The 24,728-nt window shown below is 42.8% G+C and overlaps 1 protein-coding gene across 5 annotated transcripts in view; it reads left to right on the plus strand.

The window, feature by feature from the left end:
* The window catches only part of ZMIZ1 (zinc finger MIZ-type containing 1), a 363,339-nt gene that overhangs the window by 196,447 nt on the left and 142,164 nt on the right, over positions 1 to 24,728 (plus strand). For all 5 annotated transcript variants that reach the window (XR_012764244.1, XM_075422954.1, XM_075422952.1 and 2 more), the window contains exons 4-5: positions 126 to 235; positions 18,165 to 18,278. Coding sequence is in view for 4 of the 5 variants with exons in the window: in XM_075422954.1 (XP_075279069.1) it covers positions 176 to 235; positions 18,165 to 18,278 (174 nt within the window). In the remaining variant the exon portion in view is untranslated. The remainder of the gene's footprint in view (positions 1 to 125; positions 236 to 18,164; positions 18,279 to 24,728) is intronic.

A 24,728-nucleotide genomic window follows, 5' to 3' on the forward strand; every position in this document is an offset into this window, starting at 1 on the left:
GATTATTATTATTTTATCTCGTAATGCACCCAGGGGTTTCTTGCAAGCAGCTCTGCTCGATTGTTCAGGTGGTAGAAGTGCACGGACCGTGCTCACTGACGTTTACTGTCCTTTTTGTCTTGCAGATCGAGGGATTTTAATGGCTTTCAGGTAGAAGAAAGTGGAGACAATCACAATGAATTCTATGGATAGGCACATACAGCAGACCAATGACCGGCTGCAGTGCATAAAACAGGTAAGCTGAAGGTGGAGATCATTGCCGCTAGACGAGCCTTGTGTATGGCGTGGCAGGGTGTGTTGTGCCTTAGGGTTACCTGTTGCTTAACGAATGTCCCTGCCTCTTAGAACGGAGGATGGTGGTAGGAGTAAGACTTTCTAATCTCATTGAAGAGGAGAGTATCTGCTGCAAGAGCTGGTGTATAAATGTCAAAAGCCAAACTTTCACCATTCTAAGAAATCTTCAGCCTGGAGGATCAACAGTTGTGTCTCGGCTGAAAGCAGCGCGGTGCCAGTCCTGCGAGCTCTGCCCTGACGGTGTCATGGTGGGCAGCCATCGTACTTGTGCTGTGAGCACAGTGATCCAAAATTTCAGTGGGTGAGTTTGGTTCTAAGCCAGTATCTGACCTGAGACCCGCACTGCCTGGAGACTCGAGCTTGGACACCTGGCACCCCTCCAAGTGCTCGGGTGAATCGGTTTGTGTGGAGATGTAAGAACTTCCCTTTGCAAGGTATAATTTTCAGAAGCATCTGTCTGTGAAGATGAAGGGCCCTTATAATTCACTAAAAGGCAGTGGGATCCAAGTCTCATTTACCAGTTTCCCCACTGTAACTCTGCTTGCAAATGCTTTTGTAACGAAGTGAAACTACGAAGGCACGGATGGAATGAGCAGATGCCACCTTTCCCTGATTTGCTTTTCTTGGTGAGCTTTGCTCTCTGGCATTGCGGGCAGTATCTATCCTCCCCTCCTGTACGTTCTTCTCTGTGTGCAAGAATCCTTAAAGAAAAGCCATAGCAATGGTCCTTTGCATGGAGGAGGTGAGCAAGAGAATGGTTTCTCATGTTGATGTTTCCTGGTTTTATCTCTAAACCAATGCGTGCATGCAGCAAACAGATACACAAATGCAAGCTGCACACAGGTACCTTGAAGATTGGTTATCCCAGCTGGAGTCATGAGATGAGTTCCAAAGTTCACCTCTTCAGAACTGGTTTAAATTTTCTGAATTACAGTGGAAAAACAGAAAGGCATTATGCGGTGAAATAATGTTCCCAAATCGTTTTTCCCTGTTGTCAGACCAGTTTTCTTGTCAGCCCAGGCCCCAGCATGTTTACAGGCCAGAGTCCTGCTATTTCAGTTTTATATTTGTATTAACTAATTAAAAAACCTACCTGCCTACTTCTGCTGTGGGACATGTGCATGTTGCTTCTTGACAGAGCGCAGCATTTCTCTGTTTGTAGATTTCTTCGTGTTACAGATACAAGCACCATAAATCAAAGGAACTGATCAAAAATAAACATGGGGAGAGGTGCTGGATTGGCCTAGATTTTTAAATTCACTTTATTTTCTTTTATCTACAACTCCCTCAAGGCAGGCAGCGGAGGGGGAGCTGCCGATCTCCTCTCTCTGGTGGCCGGTGATAGGACACGAGGAAATGGCGTGAAGCTGCGTCAGGGGAAGTTCAGATTGGTCATCAGGAAAAGGCTCTTCACTGGGAAGGGAGGTCGGTCACTGGAACAGGCTCCCCAGGGAAGTGGTCACAGCACCAAGCCTGTCAGAGTTCTGGGAGCGTCTGGACGATGCTCTTCATCATGTGGTTTAGGTTTAGCTGGTCTTGCGGGGAGTTGTACTTCATGGTCCTTATTGGTCCCTTCCAGCTTGAGATATTCTACGGTTCTATGATTATCTGTTTCCATTCTCTTAGTTTGAGCAGTGTCCATCGTTATGTTTTGTCGTGCTTGCCTAGATGTTAGTAGAAGTTTATGTTTTCTAGCATATATTGTAATGCAAAGAACAGAAAGTGTGTGTTTATTTGCAAGTATGGCCATGCAGATGTTTGGGGGATGTAGAAAAAGAACAGAGTTTATACCCAAATCAGCTGATTTTTCTGTCCGTGTTTCCTTTATAAGAGAGGATTTCAGAATAAATAAAAGAAAGCTAGTTTGTAGGTCAGGGGGCAGAAACAGGAATCTGTCCCTGCAGAATTGCTGGTCATAATCCAGCCTTGGTCTGTGGTGGCTCCCTCGCTCTTTCATCACTCTGTGCTGAGAGTGTTGGAGCGAGGCCAGAGGAGGCCTCAAAGACGATCCGAGGGCTGGAACCCCTCTGCTGTGAGGAAAAGCTGAGAGGGCTGGGGCTGTTCTGCCTGGGGAAGAGAAGGCTGCAGGGAGACCTTATTGCGGCCTTTCAGTACTTAAAGGGGGCTTCTAAGAAAGATGGGGACAGGCTTTTCAGCAGGGCCTGTTGCAATAGGACAAGGGGTAATGGCTTTAAACTAAGGGAGGGTAGATTTAGACTAGATAGAAGGAAGAAATTTTGTACAACGAGGGTGGTGAGGCAATGTCACAGGTTGCCCAGAGAGGTGGTTGATGCCCCATCCCTGGAAATGTTCAAGGCCAGGTTGGACGGGGCTCTGAGCAACCTGGCCTGGTTGAAGATGTCCTCGCTCACTGCAAGGGGGTTGGGCTAGATGACCTTTAAAGGTCCCTTCCCACCTAAACTATTCCATGATTACGGCTCTTTAGAGGCCTGAGGGAAATAGGAATTTTGGGATTTCATCCCAGTTTCTTATGAACAATTGTCTGGTTCAGAAAAAACATGCCCTCGACCAGCACAAATTAGTGTCCTTTTTGGCCATCCTAACCCGTAGGATGAAGAATGAAGTGACCTGCAGAACAATGTAACCTTCCAGCTGTAGGAACAGACCTCTAGATCAAGTGGAGAGAAACGGAAGGTGCTGCTCAATTCCTTTTTCTAGAGCTGTTAGTTTCTGTGCATAGAGAATCTGTATAATTTTAGTTAAGTAAAAGAGTATCAAATTACACTTCTTAGAGTATTAAAGAGATATTTTTGCCGATGTAATAGGTCCTCTGTCAGTTAAACCACTAACTTTGTTTGTCCATAGTGCTAGTTTACATGTGCAGCTAGGATATTTCTTCAGTGATGATGAGTGAGGGGGCAGGAGGAAGGTCAGACTTAACAGAATCACAGAATGGTCGGGGTTGGAAGGGACCTCTGTGGGCCATCTAGTCCAACCCTCCTGCTGAAGCAGGGTCACCCAGAGCAGGCTGCACAGGACCTGGTCCAGGTGGGTCCTGAATATCTCCAGAGAAGGAGACTCCACCACCTCCCTGGGCAGCCTGTTCCAGTGCTCCATCACCCTCAGAGGGAAGAAATTCTTCCCCATGTTCAGACAGAACTTCCTCTGCTTCAGTTTGTGCCCGTTGCCCCTTGTCCTGTCGCTGGGCACCACTGAAAAGAGTCTGGCCCCATCCTCCTGACACCCACCCTTTACAGAATCACTTCCCAGCATTCATGAAGCGCTCTCGGTTGTGTTTGATGCTGTCTGGAAGAAAGCTCGGGGTTTGCTGGTGGGCAAGGGCACTCTTACATGGCTGCTCTGTTCCGTCAGACAGCAAAGGATGCCTGACAAGGAGTTGTCCTACTTGGGCACGCTCGTGAATTTGTGGTGCCTGCGTTCTGTATAGGCCTAATAGGGACACTTTTGTTTTCAACAGGTGTAGTTAACCAAGAGAGTGTCTGAGCACCAGAAATGTATAGCAGAAAGGTTTTTTTTTTTTTTTGTGAAAGTGGCAATACTTGTAGTTTTGTTGGAGAGGAATGGCTGATTTTATCGGGGGTTTTTTTGTTCTTGTTGAAGAACTTAGCAATAGGCACTGCTGTTTTGCTTTTTCATCATTCCGAAATCTTGTGCTGTTATTTTTGCCGTAGTGGAGGGAGAGACAGAAAGCAACTCCAACTAGCTTTTTGAAGGAGACTCACCTCTCTGTCACAGGGTCATAAATTTCCAGCTTGGGGATATTTGCCTTGTTCTTTGAGACAGGTCATTAGCTGGCAAAATTCACGTGGTGCCGCAAAGAGTAATTTCCAGCTCACCTGTAGAGAACTGTTACGTGCGTGTGGGTTTTGGGAGCAAAGTGGTACCTTGCATGGCCATATCAATGTTTCTTCACTGACTTGGGGGATGAACTGCAGGGTCAGGCAAAAATCTGCCTGCCTTTTCTTCCCCGGTCTCCAGTCTTTTATCCTTTCTTCCCAGCCTGTGAAGAAACAGTGCTGCTGGTCTCCTGAGGAGACGTGTGCTTTCGGGGTGGTGAACGCAGCAGCGGCGTGGAAGGTGCACTGCAACGGGGGGAGGAAAACCGTCCTTCGCTGGCGCCCAGCATCTGCGTGTTTTATAACCTTGCTGGCAGCTCGCGGCTCAGGCATCCAGATGGAGAGCTGTCTGCCGCCCTCCTTGCCCCTCACCCCAGGCCCTGAGAAACGCTATAAATGGTAATCCGTGTGTCTCTTTAACTAGATCAGGTTTCAACGCAGGGTCAGAAGAGGCTTCTTTCTTCCCAGCTCTGTAACTTGCGAGACACCCACAATATCCTTGCTGACTTCTGTGTCCGGATGAAGGTTGTGTTTTCCCTTCATCTTTTTTAGCACTTTCAAGCTACAAACCCAAAACTTGTGTATGATCATCTAGTTAGGAAATGAAGTAAGTGTGTGTGTGTGTGTGTTAAGAAGTGTTTCAAAATAGATGAAAGGGCAAACTGAAGAGGTGGCTGTGTATTTACGCTTTAAAAACCCCCAGACTTCAGTGGAAGGCTGGAACAGCTTGTGTGGTCTCTTTGTAGCTGATTCCCTCAGTATTTGTAAGTGTATGTGCTTTAAAATCAAACATTTTTTTTTTGATGTACAGTGGAAAAAGCCAAAGTAACAAGCTTCCCTTAACACATGCAATTAGTTTGTCGTGACACGGGAGACTCTAAAGAGTACACTGAAGGAGGCTGGATCTTCAGGGTGCAGAGTTTTTCCTTTAAACAAAAACACAGAACAGTTTTGTGCTCAACGAAGGTCTGATAGCCCCTGAGAACTGCCCTATGTGAGGCTGCAGTCATAATCTGTTCATCTGCTGAGTACTGCTGGCTCGGGTGACTGATGCATCATCCACCATGGAGCTCTGAGGCAGCAGGAGCAGGCTCAGGTGGGCACGGTGCTGAATTTGAGGACTTCCCTGGTGTCCAGGGCCCAGGCACAGCCTTCTGAAGGAGCCAGCTTGGCTCCCACTGCATAGGAAGTCCCGACAGAGAATTGACTGGTTTTCTTAATCCGCTCTTCATAATAACCAGAGGCATGGCTTTAATCAAAACACCATCCATTGTTTTCCTTAAGCGGTACAAGCAAATACCAGGCAAAACGGGTGGGTTGTGTGACATTTCCTCTCCACTCTCACCCTGATGGGTCCCCTTAAAAAGCTTAGAGCTATTTTAAATAGAGGGACTTCCACCTTTTGTTGTCTGTTTGCTGTCAGTTAGTTTGTAAACTTTCTATATGTCTCTCCTGAAATTCTTGAAAAGAGGAAGATGGAAAAAAAATCTTTCTATATTGAAGTTACAAGGAAGTCACCCCTTTCAGAGCAGGTGCGTGTTCTCTCCCTGCCGTGCTGAGGGCAGTTGTCAGGGTACAGACTAAAGCTGTGCTGAAATTTTGGTAACAGATTAAAGGGAAGTGTGAAAGGGCTCTCTGCTGTCAAAAGTGTTTGGTCGTTGTGGGAACGGAAAAGGTTGTTTCTGCGGCTTGGGTGTACATCAGGTCCAATTGAGCAATACCATCAGATGAGGCTGGATCACTTGGGGACCCCCGCTGCGATGGAGGCACACAGCTCATAGCTGGTTTCTAGTAACAGATCAGCTTTTCTCCCCTCTCCCCTTCAAGAAAGCTTACTGAATGGCTGCATTTGCGATGTTTGATCCGGCCTACCCAGCCATTCAGAGATCTATGCTAAAAGTTGTAATTGCTGTGTGGTTTTGTTGATATTTTCTTGCTCAAATTGGAAACAAGCAGGCCCATTTCTTTCATCGTTCAACAACTGGGGTTTTGGTCACTTCCAATTCAGAGGAAAATAGAATTCTGTGTATATTTACATAACTGTTAGCATTTGAGCCCTCAAATGTTTGATGTAATTCTTCTGCTCTTCAGTGTTATTGTTGCAGATTCATGTAAAATTCTCAGCAGTGCTAAATGTGCCATTTTTAATATATTTTGGACTGGTTAATATAGACTTCATGAAATTACAGTTGAGAAGGTTTTAATAAAGCTTGATGAAATTTTCATTCTTAAAGAACTTTGAAAATGAGAATTACTCTTTTGAAGGACACATTTATTTAGAACACAGATTTTTTGGTTGTAGGTCATATAAGCATTACAGGGGTTTTTTAGCAGCTAAATATGAAGTAACATACAGCAGTAAGGCTAACGGTGAAAAAGACCTTTCTTTTCCATAAAAAGACATTCTGTGGGCCTCAAATGTTACAGCTTCTTGGTTGAATGATACATCAATGCCATTTTGGCTGTATTTTTTCTTTTTTTCTTTTTTTTTTTCGTGAGACTCATAGCTGCAAATTCTTTGTTTGCTTTCATGCTGAGTCTGCTGGAATACTCCTCTGCCAGAGTTAAGTATGTTTAGGAGAAGCTAACAGCAGACCAGCTTTCCTGGCTCCTCTAGTCCATTTAGAGACTTGTCAATCAGTATTCCTGCCCTGTTAGCTCCTGCATGCTGGTAGGGACTGCTCTGGCTCAGGCAGCGAAGCCACGAGGGAAAGAGCAGAGGCAAAGTCCTAGATGCACTTCTGGAGGGGAGGGGGAAGAAATCACCTTCACGATGTTTGCAATATTTGTCTGGTTTGTTTATCTGACGAGATTCCCGTGGGTGGAATAGAACCCATCGTCTGCTGAGACAGGCTGGTAAAGTTGGTGTGGGTGCGCTTGTCTCCTTCCCTGTGCTGCTGCTTGTTTCACTGCAGAGCCTGTCCTCAAGGGCTGGGACATTAATATTGTAACTGTTTTCAGAAAGGAAAATACACGCGTTTTAAACTTACACTTAAATCTTCTAGTACCCATAGTATTTAGAATAATTGTATTCTTTTCTGTGCGACTAACTGATCTGGCCTATTGCTTAAAATTGCCTATTGGTAAATAAGCTTGAACATTTGAAAATTCTAGAAATCTGTAAGTTGGATCCGTGGTGTCACCTCCGTGTCAGATGAGCATAGGAAGTCCGTTTCGTCAGCAGCCAGGTCAGACTCTGCAGTGTACGTGACACAGCTGGCAATGTGTCTGTAGCTTCTGTCGTGCCATTTCTGGCTCTTCCTTCATATGTAGGCGCTTGCTGCTTGAGTTCTTTCTGTTGCATCTGTTAGTGTGACAGCACATCCATAACAGGTAAGAGTTACGCAGCGTTTGCACTTAGGGACCATTGTACCTATTTGTAAAAGTGGAACGTCTTTTTAAAAAAGTGGTTTGAAGTGGTGATAGTGCTGTTAATACCAAAAGCTGTGCAGATCTCTACCGTCATCTACTGAGGCAGAAGTCTCCTCACTGGTGGTGGTCCCTGCTTACTGCTTCTGTGCAAGCAGAGCCCTTAACGTTGTGCGTGGGCAGGTCACAAAGCGGTGTGCTGCGCGCAGTTTTATAAGCACAAGCAAATGAAGAAGATGTGTGGGGAAGCGTTTTCCCTTTTGAGCATGAAATATCTCAGTAGAGGCTGGCTGGCTGGTAGGACCCGTGAGAACAGGTCATGTGAGTTTTATGTCTTCCACAGTGGTATCAGTTCATGTAGTGGTCATTTTCAGTAGTCACCTTGAGATTTTATCTCTCCATAGATTAAGAGATTAATATAATAAAGACTAAGTCAGTTGATTAAAAGTGCTATAAAAAGCATGATCAGTAAGTAAATTACTCAAATGAGTCAAAAAAAATAAATTGGAAAACAAAATATGTCTGACAAATGCACTGCTGTTTGACTGGGTATACTCAAGACTATTGGTTATTTTTTGAAATCAAAGCATTTTTTGTCCTGAAATTTAGATAATGAATAAATGTATTTATTTTAAATGCATTTTTAAAGATTGTTTTGATACGTGAATCAGAGGAATTTGAGTTGGTGCTTTTTTTCCCCCTTGCCATCAACTCACTTTATACCCTTGGTTAGCGTTGTTGCTTTTGAAAGGACGCACTATTAACAATAATCTTCCAGTAAAGGGGTGTTGTAGTACTTCATTAATGTCTTTGAAACACTTTGATATGGTAAGAACTGGATGAAGAAAGCCAGCAATGCAAACTTTTTAGAATTCTGTGATATGCACCTCAAACTATGAAACAGTTCATAACACAGAATGATTTATGTAGACAGCCCACTTTGCCTGTATCCTTCACTTAAACTTCTACTAAAAGACATTGTGGAGCTAGACTTTTTTTTTAAAAAAGAAAGCAGGTAAACATGTCTGGACAAATATGCCTATTTTCATCAATAAAAAGCATTAACTATTTAAGTAAATATTTAGATCATTATTCTAATAGTGCAATAATATTCTAAGGGAAAAGAGCATGGCCACTGCTTTCAGAAAACTAACTCCTAGATATGTTGAGATATTTAGGGCTGAAAATCACAGGGGCCTTAGAGAAGAAAGTTCCTGTACCATGACGTTGCCTATTGGAATGCTAAAGCTAAAGAAGCCTCAGCATCGCTGCTGTAGTCATATCTAGAGACCTCTCATGCTGGCATGTTATGACAGGGAGACGCCAACAGAAAATGGCTTGTTTCAGTTGCCAAGAGGAGTGAGTGAACTGGTTAGGCAAACTGGTTTCATAATTCAGTTGAGCTGTAATTGCAAATTTAAAGATAGATTGGAGCCTTGCATCACAGAGCGTGGCCTTAAAGAAAGAGCAAACAGTTGCACCTTTGTTTCTTGAATTTTTTCCCATAAAATCACTCTTTGTGAGTGATGAAGGAAAAACAGTTCAGAGCCCTCTGATTATTTGGAGTCTTTTGTAAACCACACTGTTCTCAGTGCTCTCAGCTGGCAGAATAGCAGTTCAGGTGCTGGTGGCAAGAAGGATACAGAGATTGGACTGGGCACTGTCGTTCCATCTGTCAACAGACTAACAGAAAGCAGATTGCCACTGGTGTGCCCCGTCTCCATCTTCAGTCAGATCTGGATCACAGCCTGTAGACCACCAAGTCACAGTTTGCTCTTGGGCAGGGGAGAGGAGGGTGTGGAACAGCAGTGGATGGATTTAGGACAGAAGTAGTTTCATTTGCTGCACGTTCCCATATATAACACAAAGTTATCTCAAAGTGTATCTTAAATAAACTGCAGTTAGGTAGATATGAAAGGTACAGAGCAGGAAGACGGCGATGTAATTCTAATCAGCAGAGCTAGGGAGGGATTCTTGGTTTAGCTCTTTTAGCTGTACATAGTGCTTGATGATCAGGATGTTGAGTCCGTCTCTTCACACTTGCATGGAACTAATGGACAAGCCAAGGTGGCCACGTCTTTTCTTTCCTCCAGCACGTGCACATAGATGCCCAGTCTTCCCCAGAAAGCTCATGGCGTAGGAGGTCCGGGGAGCAGATTAAGACTGTTCAATTACCAGGCATTTACCTTGTCTGAAACCAATACGGATTTATACAGACGCTTTATACCAGAAGTGTAAGAGGCATCTATGGAAGTCTGCATTAGTACAGGTTTTGTTCCCTTGCAGCTCGCAGCTGGATAACTTGCTTTCTTGCAGTTCAGTGATGTTCCTGGCCTTTAAATATTCTTTTTCTCATTTATTTAGCATGTGATCTTCTGTCCTTAGCGTTGACTCCCCTGCTCGTCTTACCCAGTATTTTCATGTAGGTAAAACATCTGATAAAAAGGTACTGGTCTTTGCCCAGTATTTACTGTTTTCCTTTGAAAAAGAAGCTGCAGTGGACAAATGGGGCAAAGGTGACTCCCCTTCATTCTGTTTTTTATAAGTAGGCATGGCTAACATGGTTTTAATCTCTCTCTCAGTGTATCTAGTGCTGCTCAAAATGTGAGCTCAATAAAATATTTATAAAGCCTCCAATGGAATGAGCCGTGTAAGTGCAAGATAATTCTATTAATTAGGGATCTCTCAATCTCACAAACACTAAATTGGGAGGGGGGGATTATCTGAATACAAAATGCACAGCTTGAGCCTTCTAATTTTATGATAAATAAAACAATCTTTGATATTGAAGGGAACTGTAGGGAATTGAACTATATATAACCATATCCAGATAAACAAAAATCACCCTCCCAGAAGACAGCTCAATACTCCCCTCTATCCTCTTGAAAAAGAAAAAGGCCATTGGTTTCACATCTTTTTTGCAGATGAGTTTTTAATAGACTGACTGTAGCTGCTTGTGGGTGAGGCCTTTGTGTGATCACACCTGACTGTAAAACAAAAGAAATAAAAATAGAGAAACCACCTATTTCAGGTTGCATCATATTCTACATTTGAAGCGTGTCCTCGGTTACTGTCCTGTATTTCTGTACCACCCCCTGAGCTGTTGCAGCCAGCCGAGGGCACACCAGGCAGGGAGAGGATTCTGGGTGCTTGGGGATCTGGAGTAGAGGCCTGTGCGTGGGACAGGGAGAGGGGCTTGTGGCTGGGCTCGCTCACGGAGCCTGCTCAGCTTTTAAAGTAATTAAGGGTCTATTAATGTATGACAGCAAATGATCCTTGCTGATTTGCAGGTCCTCTGCTCTTGCTTACGATGCCGAGTGAGCTATCAAATTTAGGTCTAGTGGGAACATACTTGCGCGCTGAGTAATGAACAGAGAGCGGCCTTGACTCCCCTTGGTTACGTGGCGTCAAGGGTGTCTGACCAGGAATCCTGTTTACATTCTTTAGATAGGTGATTAGTGGTCCTTGGGGAGCTGAACGCCCTTTGCCCGACATGCAGGACCGCAGTAATTCTGCTCCTGGGTTGTTTCAGTAGTCTCTGTTCTCTCGGTCCTTCCCCTTCCCAGGTCCCTTTCTTTCCACTCCCCTCTTCACCCCCCTTCAGTACAACAGTGCATTTTCATTGCATGTGATTGCAGGCAATGTCTGGATGATTAATAAGATAGACAAAAAAAAGTCTGAATTGCCTGGCAGAATCTGCCAAAGCACCTGGACACCAAATCCTGTCTCTCAAGGGTCAGAGCGACTACGCACTGGAGTTACAGAACTCACATAGGCATGGAAGAGAGAGGGTCAGCTCCTTCTCAGCCAGGATCCATCAGTTTGTTTCCAAAGGAACTATGGTTTCTGCATTAATAATTTTGAGCATCCTTATTTTTGTGTATAAAGTTTGATAACTGCCGTATGTTTTGTTTTGCTTTTAAATTGTTAGATTTTACAGCCACAGGAGAATTTGAACTTCCATTGTTGTGGAGGAAGTCTTGAAAACCTGCATGCCAGCGGCTGAAAATAGCGAGCAGATCATGTGAACTTGAGTTGTATACATGCGTTTCAAATGTCATGAGCTCTATGCGAAATTTATGGCATGCTGAATATCTGGCTCATCGTATGGAAAAGATGGGTTTGGTCCTGGGTTTTAGATCACTTGAAGTTCTGGACCTGTTGCAAGGCTTTGCAGAACTCATAGATGAACCAGTTGTCTAAACCAGGAATAACTTGGCCGAAGTCTGAGGATTAACCCCAGAGTAAATATGTACGATATCAGTACACCAAGGATCGTTATTTCCTTTTGGTATCTCTCCTTGAATACAATGTGTTTTACGGAGAGTAACGAGGGATAGTAATAACAAAAAATATTTCTCTAGGTTGAAATCATCAAAAGTACCGTTATTTTAAAAACGAGGGGTGTTGTGAGGCAGGAGCAGTGTTTATACTGTGAACTTAACTTTGTCTTCCTCTTAAATTGACGGTCTAGCTCCACCTTCGGGAGAAGTTTCGTGATGCATTTAATCCAAAGTGTGGGCTGCGGAGAGCGGAGTGCCGCTACCTTCCCAGCCCTGCCTTTTGTTGGCTGCCACCGTCTTTGAGTCGGGTCTGATGACTGGGTGGTCGCGCGGGGAATCTCGCTGTAAGTGATGCCTGAAAATCAGCATTCGGGAGGCGAGTTTGCGGTCAGAACGGCCGGCATGGCCTGGCGCACCGACAGTGGTGGAAGCGTGCGGTTTGGGGAAGGAGCTCTCGGGGCAGCCTGCCAGGAGACAAAGCACATCCAGAAAATGAATCCCTAGCTTTGGGTCCACTTCAGTCTGGTGTGGGCATGAAAAGATGCCGTGCTGTAAGCGGTGACTGTTCCCCTGAGCTCCCGAGTGGCCTGCGGCTGGAGAGGCATGCCTGGCTGCGATGACGAAGGTCCGAGGACACCGCGTGCCATTCTGGAGAGCCAGTGCAGCTGGGATGAGCAGCACAGCATGAGGCTGGTTCCCCGTGCAGCCGCGTGTCCTCCCGTGCTGCGGGAGAAGGCAAGGCCGTGGGAGGCAGGAGCCTTTCCGGGCTGGCAGCCGCCGGCGCTTGCGGTAGCTGGCGGTGCTGGTGGAACGGCAGCCAGAGCTCGCTGTCCTGCAGGAGAGCAGCTGCCTGCTGGATTTAGTTTCCCCAGTCGGTGTACCAGAAGTTTTGCCAAGTGTGCGTGCAGCCTTGCCACATGGTGTGGAAGAATGGGTTAACTTCAGAGTGGGGAAAAGGCTGCCCACCACCTAGCTGTGTTTTAATTTTCTGTGCAGTCAGACGCTCCCTGTGTTGCAAGCGCGTTCTGTCGCTAATGTAAAATTCCCAGACTCGTTGATGAGTGAAGCTAGACAGTAGACAGGGTCCAAGTGGCTAACCATGTGAGAAATTCAGTGACTGTAGGCTACTATTAATTAACCTAGAGTCTAGCAACATGGCATAGTGTCTGTGAGATAAGTTCTATTATCTTCAGCAGCTCAATTAAATCAAGGAGTGAGACGCAGAGCAGACGTAACTCGGCAAAATAAACAGACAACTTGAGTCAGCCTTCGTAATTTGGTGTGACATCATGTAAATAAATGCAATAACTTTTTTAGCATAGTTAAGCAGTTTGCTGCTCGAAAACTTATTTGCATGACATCTCTTTTTGAATAGGTTAAGTTGTGGCAAATTAGGTCTGTGCCTTCAGTCTGATGTATTCCACAGAAAAGAGAGAAAAAAATCCTCCACCAGAGATATGTCATTTGTAAATTGAAACTCTGCATTTGTTTTGTATAGCAACAAACTGGAACATATGGATTCCATGTTTAAATGATTCACTTTCCATACCATTGCTGTCATGTTAGCGTTTCTAGATGCTTGTGTGAGATAACGTTAACCCTCTGTATTTTCTCTGAATTTTGACTCTTGTTCTTCCATTACTTACTAGACTGTTCTGTCAAAGATACATGAGTGTGCATCTGGTTTGCAGTCTTCTATATTTAGAGGAGATAAGGCTGTTGTCTGTTGTCCTTGTCGTACTTCAATGTGGATAATTGGTTTCTTATCTCTAAAATCATATCGAGTCTTTGGTTGCAGGAAGTGGTTTGCACCCACCTTGGTGTGGGCGTGTAGACTGAAAGTACTTGCTTGTGCTTTAGTATCCTTTTAAAAAATAAGATCTTTCTTACACATGGCTGTTTCACTCATAGGAGCCTGAATTCATACGCAGGATGAAGCTCATGCTTTTGGGCCCATTGCAGAGTTTTATTGCATGTCAGGACTAGTTGTTCACTGTCTAATTGGAAGGGAGTAACACTTTCAAGAAGTGGCTGCATTTGGAAATGTTTGCACCAAAAATTGCCGCATGTCAGCTGTTGTGTGGAACTCCCTATGTGGACGTTGTCTGTCGTTGGGGTGTTCCCTCCTGCCCCGGGCGACTACTACAGCAGCAAGCCGTGGAACAGGCAGACAGGCAGTTGCTGTGAAAGCTAATAAACTTCGGTGCTTTTGTACCTGCATCCTCTGCCCACAGGTCCACTCTAGTTTGTAAAAACGATCTGTGCTTTACCTAAAAGTAAAACATTTAAGCTGGAGGTGATCATGAGCCGCAGGTGGATGTTCTGGTCTTCTCTGGAATCCAGCCCAAATATCAGCCCAGTCCTCAGGTAGGGCCTTTGCTGGTTCAGCTCACTCATGTTGGACACAGTAAACTGGAGAGCAAAGTTCTTCGCTGTTTTCTCCGTCCCCCTACACCAGACTGCGAAATGAAATGCTACAAAGAACACAAGATTCCTTCCAAGACCAGAAATAAATGACTCGCAGAGACTGTCTCTTCCAAGCACCACCTGGTGATCCCTGCAATAATCCTACGCTAACATGCATCAGCTGCTACTGTGATTTCTGTTTCATTTAGGCTAAGGAAATATTAGGGTTTTGGAATTATAACTGGTTACGCTGAAAATGTTCTTAGGTTTTGAAATAATAGAAATTGTCATGTTTCACTAATAGCCTTCAAAAAAATCAGATGATACCGAAAGCAATCTGGTAAATAACCGATTCATTCAGTTTATAGGCTTTATTCGTCCTTGCTTCAGTTTTTATTAATACAAATCCTCTCCACTTGTTGAAAACACCATTGCTTGCAAGCATGGTGGTGTTAGGTGTCCCTTCACCAGTAGCTTTGAAGATACACCAAGGTGTGTCACAGCCAGATCTGGTTCGCTGTTGCTTTTTTCTAAACCATCTACTAAGGCGATTCCCCTCCGCCCCCCCTTGTTTACATGAAGCACAGTTCCAGACTAGACTCTTCAAGCACACGCCTTGCTTCTGTCAAAATGCTGCCAGTAATTTCAGCTGAAGAGGATGGAGCCGTGCATGGGAAATGCTTCACAACAAAGCTGATGGATGGGTCTGGCATAAGCTTTGTTTTGCATTTCTGTTCTTGGATCGAGAGCTAAGAAAATCTCTCTACTTTCTTGTTCGATGAATATAGTAGATGTGATATTTTTCTCAAGCAGGCTTTTTGTTGTGAGGATGTGAATGACATTGGGGCTTTTTGCCCCAGATGCAGTGTTTAAGCTGTCGGTAAATAAAAGATTGCAGTAGGCATCTGGAGTGTCTTGTTGTGTGAGGGAAGGAATTGCACCTGCCTCGTGCTTTGGTTCATGCTGGATCTTCTCTTTGTTTTCTACAAAAGTAGCCTTGCCCTCTGTAATCTGAAAAGGAAAAATGGGAGGAGAAACTTAATTTAAAAATGTAAAGTCAGTCAGAAAGCTGGGAGAAATATGTCCCAGACAGAACTGTGTGTGACATTGCAAGAAGTGTCTCCGCAGGACCAGCTTTTCTCGCCTCCCAGAAACTACTCAAATCCATTCCACAGAGACAGAGATCACTGGTATTCTGACAGCGTTTTCTTATGGTTTGTTTTGGGATTTCTAGCCTAGAATGGCACTAACAGAACTGCTTATGTTCCCCAGTGAGTTTCTAAACTAGTTTCGGTTGCGTAGTTGCATTGAAGAAGTCAGGGTTTCAGCATCCCCTGTGTATTGAAGAAGTAGGTTATGACAGTGTGCCTCTGTGCTCAGTCGCCATACAGTGAAATGACCAGATGGAGAGTTGCAAAACAAGCAGTTAAGTCATTGAGGTCACCCCTGCTTTGACACAGGTGAGTAGAAGGAGCCTTTTCTTACACAAGGCAATGCAGATTTAATAGATGTTGGACCTTTAGGAAAGGGATAGTGCTTTCCAGTGGTGTCATGCTGAGTACAAATTGGCATTATGTGGTGCTGGACTGAAAATTAAGCATGTGGCTAAGGTCCTGCTGTGCTTTTCATTTGTTGGCCTAAACCTAGAAATATTGTTCTGATTCAAGTAGAATGTGTGTTTCTCGATGGGGAAATTTTGTTGTAAGCATTGGTGGAAGATGTCATGTGCGTAGCTGGCAAATGGCAACACTGGTAAAAATAAGTAGTATCTAGTTCTTATTTAGGGCTTTTCATCAGCAGATCTCAATTCGTTTCCCAAGTAGGGAAGGGTTATTAAAGACTGTCTCAGGTACAGAACTGAGAAGCTGTCAGTGAATTTTTCCTTATGTTGTTTCTGTGTGGAAGGGGTTTTTGGGTTTTTTTCCCTACTGAGAGATCAGTGATCTGTGTCCTACTGGTGCAGCGTGTGTTCAGTATGGTGCGATTTGCTCACCAGCTTACGAGCCTTTCTTGCCTTCTGGAAATCGTGTATTTGATGGTAGCAGAGCTTACATGTGCTATTGTAGAGGTGTTCGAACCAACTTCTCTTTCCCCTGCAGATGAAAGTGGCGTGCAGAAGGAGCAGTATATGCTGAGAGATTTGGTGTCAGGTGGTCACTTCTCTGGAGGATTAAATGAAGCCTTCAAAAAGGCATCCTTTTTCGTTTCGCTTACAGGATTCATAACCCAAACTGCTGGCTCTGTCTATGGGATTCTTTTTTTTTTACGAGAAACCTTAAAATACGGCTTTTTACATTTATTTACTTAGATGCTTCTGTTTAATTTGTATATTGTAAATTGTATACGCAATAGTTTGACGACTACAACAACTAGATGATCAGTTGGCAAAGAAACGTTGTTCTGAAATGCAGCCTAGGTAAGGCTATCAAGCTGGATGGCAGCATGAGCTATGGTCCGTGTTTGTAAAGCAGAGGAAGAAAACCGCATTGCACGACGCCTGTCTGCTTTTTCAAATTCTGCTATTTTAAAAATCAATGCCCCGTATGTCAGTCATCTCTTGTTAAAACAAGGCCTCTGACCAAGAGCTTTCATTCAATAAGAGTTACAGTAACGTGATCCAAAAACTGACGGACTGGGAACTCCTCAAAACCTGGCATGGGAAGAATTTTTTCTTTTCTTCATTTGTCATAGAGTTAATATATGCGGTTTCTCAGGCATGGGGGATGAGGGGGAAAAATAGATTGTGAACATTATTGTTAATCCAGATGCTTAGAAATGAGCAGTTGTGTTTTCCCAAATTATGCAACTGATTCAAAAATAATGTTGTATTTTAAAAATGATGCCTCTGGGTTTTGGGCCTTCCAGATAAAATCTCATTCGCATGTTTTTCTCAGCAACCCCAGGAATTATAAAACTACTATTTGAAAAGATACCAACAATTCCTAAATACACTCTTTTCTTGTTTCTGGAGTTTTCATTGAAATATGTAGCATCACCAGAACTGGAGAATTTAGTAGCAATGTTATTCATGTAAATAAAATTCCTGCTTTCCTATGCCCTCCCTCATCTCTTGCTAAAATGTTGGAATACTTTGGCAGTGTAGCAGAGCAGGGGGTGACAGTGTGAATAATAGTATCGGGTAAGTTTACTAAATGCCTCTGAAAACAAGACAACAGGTTGTTCAGTACAAAGGCAGAGGTGAACATAACAGTTAAAAAGTTGCCTTGCCGATGCAAATTTCAAAACAAAACCAGAGTTTTCTCTCAAAATTGTGCCAGCCTCTTCAGGAGAGGTAGGATTCCACTCTGAAATTTCTAGGTGATTTCTGTGCGTGTGAAAATGTTTTTGGTCATGGCAATATCCCACCATACTTCAGTCAAGAAATAATCCTCTGTTTTTCGTCATCCCGCAGCTGATCACCCAAACTGCTCGTGATGCTACATCATGATAAACAGAAAGCAGAACTCCTAGGAGGGATTGGTATAGGAAGCGTGCTTTGCACCGTCACTGGTATTTTCTGAGAACGTCTAGTTTGCCTGCTGGCTGGCAGGCAAAGGTTAAAATCTTGATTGTCGGAAGGCATGGCTGTGCTGGCGTGTCCTGACAATGGAGCTTAAGCCCAAGGCAAAGACTTTGAATGTAAGACTGGAATTTCCCTCAATTTGGGCTCAGACAGTTTTGATTTCCGAGTAGAATCCGTTACGGTTTGCAGGTGGGGAGAAGTGATGTTATGGAAGAAGGAATTCAGGGGAGCTCTGGTATTTCAGCGACAGCTCACCTGTGTCTGATGAGTTCATATGAGAAAACTAGAAAATCTGCGTAAATATTAATAAGAATGAAGTAGGACTTTCTGTATTCACCGTGCAATTTAAGGTCTTTCTTCCAAATTATGTGCTGTTCCTGGTTTCCAAACTTGGCATTAATGTGATATACAAAAGACTACGTCAGCCCTTGTGTATGTTGTTTACCATGTTGCTTCATCTTCCCTTTTCAGCACTTACAGAACCCAGCGAACTTCCATAATGCAGCAACAGAGCTCCTGGACTGGTGCGGAGACCCCCGAGCCTTCCAGAGACCGTTCGAGCAGAGCCTGATGGGTTGTTTGACGGTAGGTCTGCTCCCGCTGTGGCGGTGGTTCCTGTCCTCTGTTGCATACCATATGCAGTCTGTCATGGCCAAGGGAACTTGATTTTCAGGATCTGCTTTTTGTGGATTTTTTTGTCATTTTTTCTTAAACACGTGAAGCCAGATCCTAATAACTGTTTATTTGACTCTGTTACTTAACAGGAAGCAAAATGCAGTAACAAGAAGTTATATCATAAAAGGAAAAAACGTTGAGTTAGCTTACTAATGTGTGTACACTAGGTTCATATGCTCATACAATATTTATTTTCATGGTTTGAAGTTGCTAAGCGAGCTGTGTTCTTGTGGAGCTGATGGACTTTTCCGGCATTTATTTTCCTTCGCTGGTTTTTGATGGGCTTGGAGGACTAACTTGTCTTCTATCCGAAGTGTGCTATACTTCCAGCTAAACAGTGTTTTTGACATGCCTGTTCGGCTTAGTCACAGAAGTTGACTGCAAGTCTAACTGTGACTTACTAATTCCAACAGTTTTATTGACCTCAGTGCTTTTCTTTCCATTCACTCTTTATTGTAGTTTCTAAAGCAGCTTCATTATAATCCATTGAAAATATATTTTAGAATGTACACAACAGCATTTTTTGTTCTATTTCAAGTTTTATTTCCCATGAACCCAGCAGCAGGATCCAGGCCAAAATTGTTATATGGAGTCAAGACTTTGGAAGAACTAAATTCTGACTGGAGGAGGAGCGTTCAAAAGCTTCGTAGAACAAGTTGATGTAAATGAGTAGTCACAAAAGGGATAGAAATTTTGAAATTATAAATGAAGAGCCCATCATTGTATTTGTTGGGGGGCAGAAGTGCATGGATTATTTTCATACGCTATGTAGCTGATGAATACAAAACAGACACTAAGACTGAGATTCAGTTGCAAGAAATCCAATGTTAAGGAATGGCTCCATCTTAATGTACTCAAGTGTGTAACATCCCTCAGATTCCTATGTCAAAAAGTTACAATAAATCCAATGATATGAGGTGCGTATCATTCTTCCAATCAGAAAAAAAAAATTAAAGAAAGTTAGAAATGTAGTAGAGTCCAAAGATATTTAATGGTTCTGTTTGAAGTAAAAGTTATATGTAACCTGAATCATGAGAAAATGTACATAGGATCTGATGTGACCATAAATATATTTTATTTACACTTTTTTAAAACTTTGCTAGCATTTTCAGGTTAGCGTTTGGGAAAGAAGACATTCAACTCAAGTATACTTAGGCAGCCTGTGCACAGTATTTCTCTGCAGACTCTGCTAGAACATGAGAAATCTGACCTGTGACTTCCTTACTGTTTAAATCTTTTCTTTCTGCTTAAGGAGATCTGCAGGCCTGCCCAAGTGCCAGGGTCAAAATACGGTCTGACTGCTAGCGATTCGGTGTCTTCAGAGCGTAGGGAAAGTGAGAAGGAAATGCTCCATGAAAAATAGTGAGGTAAAACACGCAATACCTGGTTATCAGAGTGTCTGGAAATGAAAATACTATCTTTCTTCTGACAGGAAAGAATGAAAAAATCCCTATTATCTAGTACTGTTAAGATTTGAACCGTATGTGTTGCTTTGCTTCATACTCCTCTCTGAAATCTGAACAGGGTGGCATGAAATCCCCACTTACCAAGCTTGTTGTGGGAGAGCACTATCTGTGGCGTAGGGCTGACTGGCAGCGGCATCTTTATCACATGTTGAAATCTCGCCATATTCCTAGCAAGGAGAAGACACAGGAACTTAACCAGTTGTCTTGTTTTGTTAGATAAATACACAGGATTTGCAGAATGCATATAAACTGCAAGGAATATGTGTGTCTTGTTCCTGATTTTAACATCCCTCTAAGGAAGGTGTGCTTTAATCTCTCACTGTGTACATCCCTCTTCTGCTTCCCATTGAACAGGCTGAACTACATGGTTGTAGCCCCAGAGGTTGATACTTCCTGCATCTTCCTAATACATAGCAGTACAGTGGGCAAGGTCTCCTTTCATTTTTTTTTTTCCCCTCCTTACAAAAATTCTTTCTATCTGAGCTTGCTCATATATAACTTCTTAAATAATATTTTCTTCTTCAAAAGTTAGCAAAAGTGGGTGTTGAGGCTTGTTTTCCTCTTGCAGGAAAATGTGTTTATCTTATATGTATTTGTTTTGTCACCTGTGTTTAACAAACAAACATGATAGAACTTCAGTCTGATTCTAGGGAAATTTTTCTGAAAGTTGCAAATAAGTGAAAGGCAGCTGAAATACTGGAATATCGTGAGTAAACTTAGCATTGGCTTGCTTAGCTGTGTGTTCTGTACTATCAGGAGCCAATTTTTTGTAATGCTCACAAAGTTTAGCAATGTTCTTCTTGTAAGGATTATGATAAAAGATAAAAACAAAAAATCAGTGTGAAAGACTGTTCAACCGCTAAAACAGGATTATTGTTTCATTGTGCCAGTCTTTAAAATGACCTTCAAAACCAAATTCCCTTAAAACTTCAGTACTTTTGGGTATGCTTTTTAAAGTGGGTAGTCTCTATTATCATTACAACATTTGAGCCTTGTGCATTCCTGAAGACAAGTGCTTTGAATCCAGAAATTCTACAAATACTGAAAATGCTTGCTTGCTTGTACAGCTCCTCCTCTGTAACGTACAGAAGGATTTTTTCTTTTACGAGATTCTGTTCTGTTAACTCTCTGACCAGGAAAAAAGTGGTACACTAAACTGTTCTGGAACCATCAAGGAATATGAAATCGTCACATCCCTCTAGCAGATAACATGGTATATACTAATCCAAATTGAAATTTATTAATATGTTATGACTGCAGAAGGGCAAGCTCACTCAGGAATGAGCAAACCATCTGTTCGTACACTGCAAAGTTTAAATGCATCAGATGTGGTGACAGAGCATCAAACCAGGTCTGTTGTATTACAAAAGGCCGGTTTAGTGGTACCTCTGGCACAACAGATTCTTTGCATCATGTAACTCTTATCTATAATAATTTTGCAAAAATTAACCAATTAGATTTAATCCTATTAATAAAAAGGAAAAAAAAGAACTCAAAATCTTGCAATTGTGCTTTAAGAAATGATTCTGAGAAGGTACTTCTGTTTGTGCTACGCACTGTCTTCCCGTCGGCACCGTCAGTAATGTCTGGATCACTTTATAACACCAGTGTGTTTTTATTCCTGTTGCTACTCCAGCAGACGCTGAATGATGCAGAAGAAAAGGTCTTAGAAATACTCTGCTTGGGCATCAGCAGAAGAGCTTCCAGCTTCACTTAGAGTCACTGTTTTTGATGAGCATCTATGGACTAGACTGTTACAGAAGGTTTTCTGGGCTTAAATTGTAATGCCCGCACTTAGAGAAATCTTGATGACTTGAAGATTTCCTGAGTTACCTAGACAGCGCGTGTTGAACGTTAACACATTTTCTAGTGTTCGTTTTTCCTCAGTGACTGTTTTTCTCTTCTGGAATAGTAGATGTGCACAGTATAGATACTGGCTGTTAGCAGCAAATAACCATTTTTTACATACCAGAAGTACTCGATATTACTGGAGTGACATTTGCTACTGTGGGCTCCAGTGACATTGTATGCAGGATAATAGGAATGGTTTTCTTATATGAAGAACAAAGTCAGGATTTGGTACAACAGCTGAAATTTTACCAGAGAGGTGTCTAATAAGGCGTGTAAGCAGGCTTTGTTTAGCTAGTTAAATCCTTTGTGTTTATTATATAGGATCATTTAAATAATTGATTTTTTAGAGGTAATGTAATTTCTGTTTATGATAAAGAACTTGGGCTAATACTGTCAAGGCCAATGAATAAAACTGGAAGAATTCTCTGCAGTGCAGACAATTGAAGAGAGAAGGTTTAGGGTACGCGGGTAAAGCTGTGGCTTGTGCTATAAAAATAACAAATTTGTTCATGAAGTAAGCCCCAAAAGCTGTGTCCCTTCTGGCAAAAGTGTGTGTGACTGCACATGCATATCTGTTCCATTCAAACAGTTCTGGCAGACACTAATTCTAGAGCCTACCTTTCTGTGCTCACCCATTACAGAAAATCACCAAAGTGAGCGGGTAATATGAATTTGCAAAGAAAACACATTTCGACCGATAAATAAAAAGTGAAGGAGGGTGGGCTAAGCTTTGAATGGTTTTTCTTCCTCACAAGCTAGAGGCTATAGAGGATTCCCTCAAACAGCTTTCATGGAACTTATGCAAACGAATTACCATCTTGCTTGGAGACAATAAACTCTCTTCTGACTTGCAGAGGAAAGAGAGGTGTTATTTGTCAACGGTAGTTATTTTCAAATCAAATAGAACTATTGGTAGGCCAGAAACTGAATTGAAATTGTTGATTCTGTAAGTTACTGAAATTGCAAGGATACAGTATTCTTTGGTAGGTAACATTAATTCTTGCATAGTGTTACGGGGAGCTGATAGGAATCCATAAACAAGATGTAGCTGTGTTTTTATTATAATTGAAACAGTTTCTGGTTCTAGCATTCATAGTTTATAAAGCACTTTGGGATGAGATTATATTATGGTAAGGCTAATATGCTTGATAAATTTAAGAATATCATTCTCTAGAAGCATACTGTATATCGCATTACCTTACTGTCTTCCGAAAGAAACAGCCTTGACTACTACTCAGTGGTCAAAAAAGTAACCCTTGTTTGGTTGGACAAGGTTGTCTCACTCTTTTCTGCCTTTTCTCAGATCCGCTCTAGTCTCACCCCATAGGTCTGCTCTTGCCAGACAAGTTAACGTATAAATGATCTTACTGAGGGCAATGGCTGTCTTCTGTGTCGGCACTGCAGCAAAAATGGAAACGAGGGGACAGCTGAGAGCAAAATGGACAGATTTCCAGACTTGTCTTCAGCGAAGGACGATTAAAGGCACTGCTTTGTTCTCTTACTATGCTTCAGCATTACAGGGTGCCAAGTTCATCGTTCTTCGGGGCTCTTCAGTGTGTCCGAAAAAGAAATAAAGGGCTGAGAGAAGCATAGATGTGTGCAGTCACTCACTCTCTAACTGTACCAAGAGGCTTAGTCTAAGAAACGAAAATCCAGCACCACGATGGTTTTGGACAGTAGGAGGAATTTAGGTGCTTGCCTGAGCTGCCGCTTGACCAAAGCACTGAGTGCAACAGAGCTTCCCTGGTGAAGACGTGGGGGCTCTGACCGCTGTGGTTAGGCCCTGGGTCTCTCTCTCCATCCAGAAGATGGCACTTCCTGCCCCAATTTGTCCACAAAAAGCTATGCTCGAAATAGTGCCTTTTTCCCCCCGCTATCTTGATGGTCTAGATTTCCTCTCCAAATGTTGGGTCTACATGAGTCATCAGAAAACCCAAAGCTGTAGTCCTAGTTGTACTCTATCTGAAGATTGTGGATTTCATGTAGAATCATAGAATGCTTTAGGTTGGAAGGGACCTTTAAAGGTCATCTAGCCCAACCCCCCTGCAGTGAGCAGGGAGATCTTAAACTAGACCAGGTTGCTCAGACCCCCATCCAACCTGGCCTTGGAACGTTTCCAGGGATGGGGCCTCCACTGCCTCTCTGGTGCCAGTGTTTCACGACCTTATTGTAAAAAATTGCTTTCTTATATCGAGTCTAAATCTGCCCTCCCTTAGTTTAAAGCCATTGCCCCTTGCCCTGTCACAACAGGCCTTGCTATAAAGTTTGTCCCCATCTTTGCTGTAGGCCCCCTTTAAATCTTTGTGCTGCTTGTAGCTCTTACTAGATCTCTGTACTGAAGAAGAGAGTTGTTGAAATAACAAGCTTCTGTGTTAAACTGGTGGAAGTGTCTGTCGGTTTATGTTTTACTGATACATGATACAATAATCTTTTGAATTGCATTTCTCTTTGGAAAATCTTGGAATTGAGATTGTTGAGATTTTTTAGGTCATTTTAAGAAAAAAAAAACACCTGCTCAGTTTCATGATACAGAAATATCTTTTAGCTCATCCAATATGTAATGAAAAATATAACTGATTAAAGAAATATGTATATATATATATATAAAAGGGCAAGAATAGTGTCTTAGAATAATGTCAAGTTTCCACAACAGGATGGCTCAGACGGCAAAACCTACAAAGTCGAGCTACTCCTGATGTGTTCTCAAGGTATCTGCTGCAACCTTGGCTTCACGCCTGGCTGGGTTCCTTTTGTTTAATACAGAAAAGTATGTAATCAAAAATCAACATGTGACACTCAGAAAATCAGATTTCAAATCAGATTAGGATCTGGATGTGAGTAATTACAGAGGGAAGAGTTAGTTCAGCATATTAATACCCAGAAAATGACAGGATGCAGCTGCCTGTTAGAGCCCGAGAAATGTTGCATTTAGTCTGTGTATCCAAGACTTCCAGAGCAAAAAGTTCTCGTGGAAGAAACTCTGTTTCCATCATCCTCTGCATGCATTTGTTAAGCACAGTTTGATGTGTTTGCGGAGCATCAC

This window comes from Opisthocomus hoazin, chromosome 6 (assembly GCF_030867145.1).
Source record: "Opisthocomus hoazin isolate bOpiHoa1 chromosome 6, bOpiHoa1.hap1, whole genome shotgun sequence".
NCBI lineage: Eukaryota > Metazoa > Chordata > Aves > Opisthocomiformes > Opisthocomidae > Opisthocomus > Opisthocomus hoazin.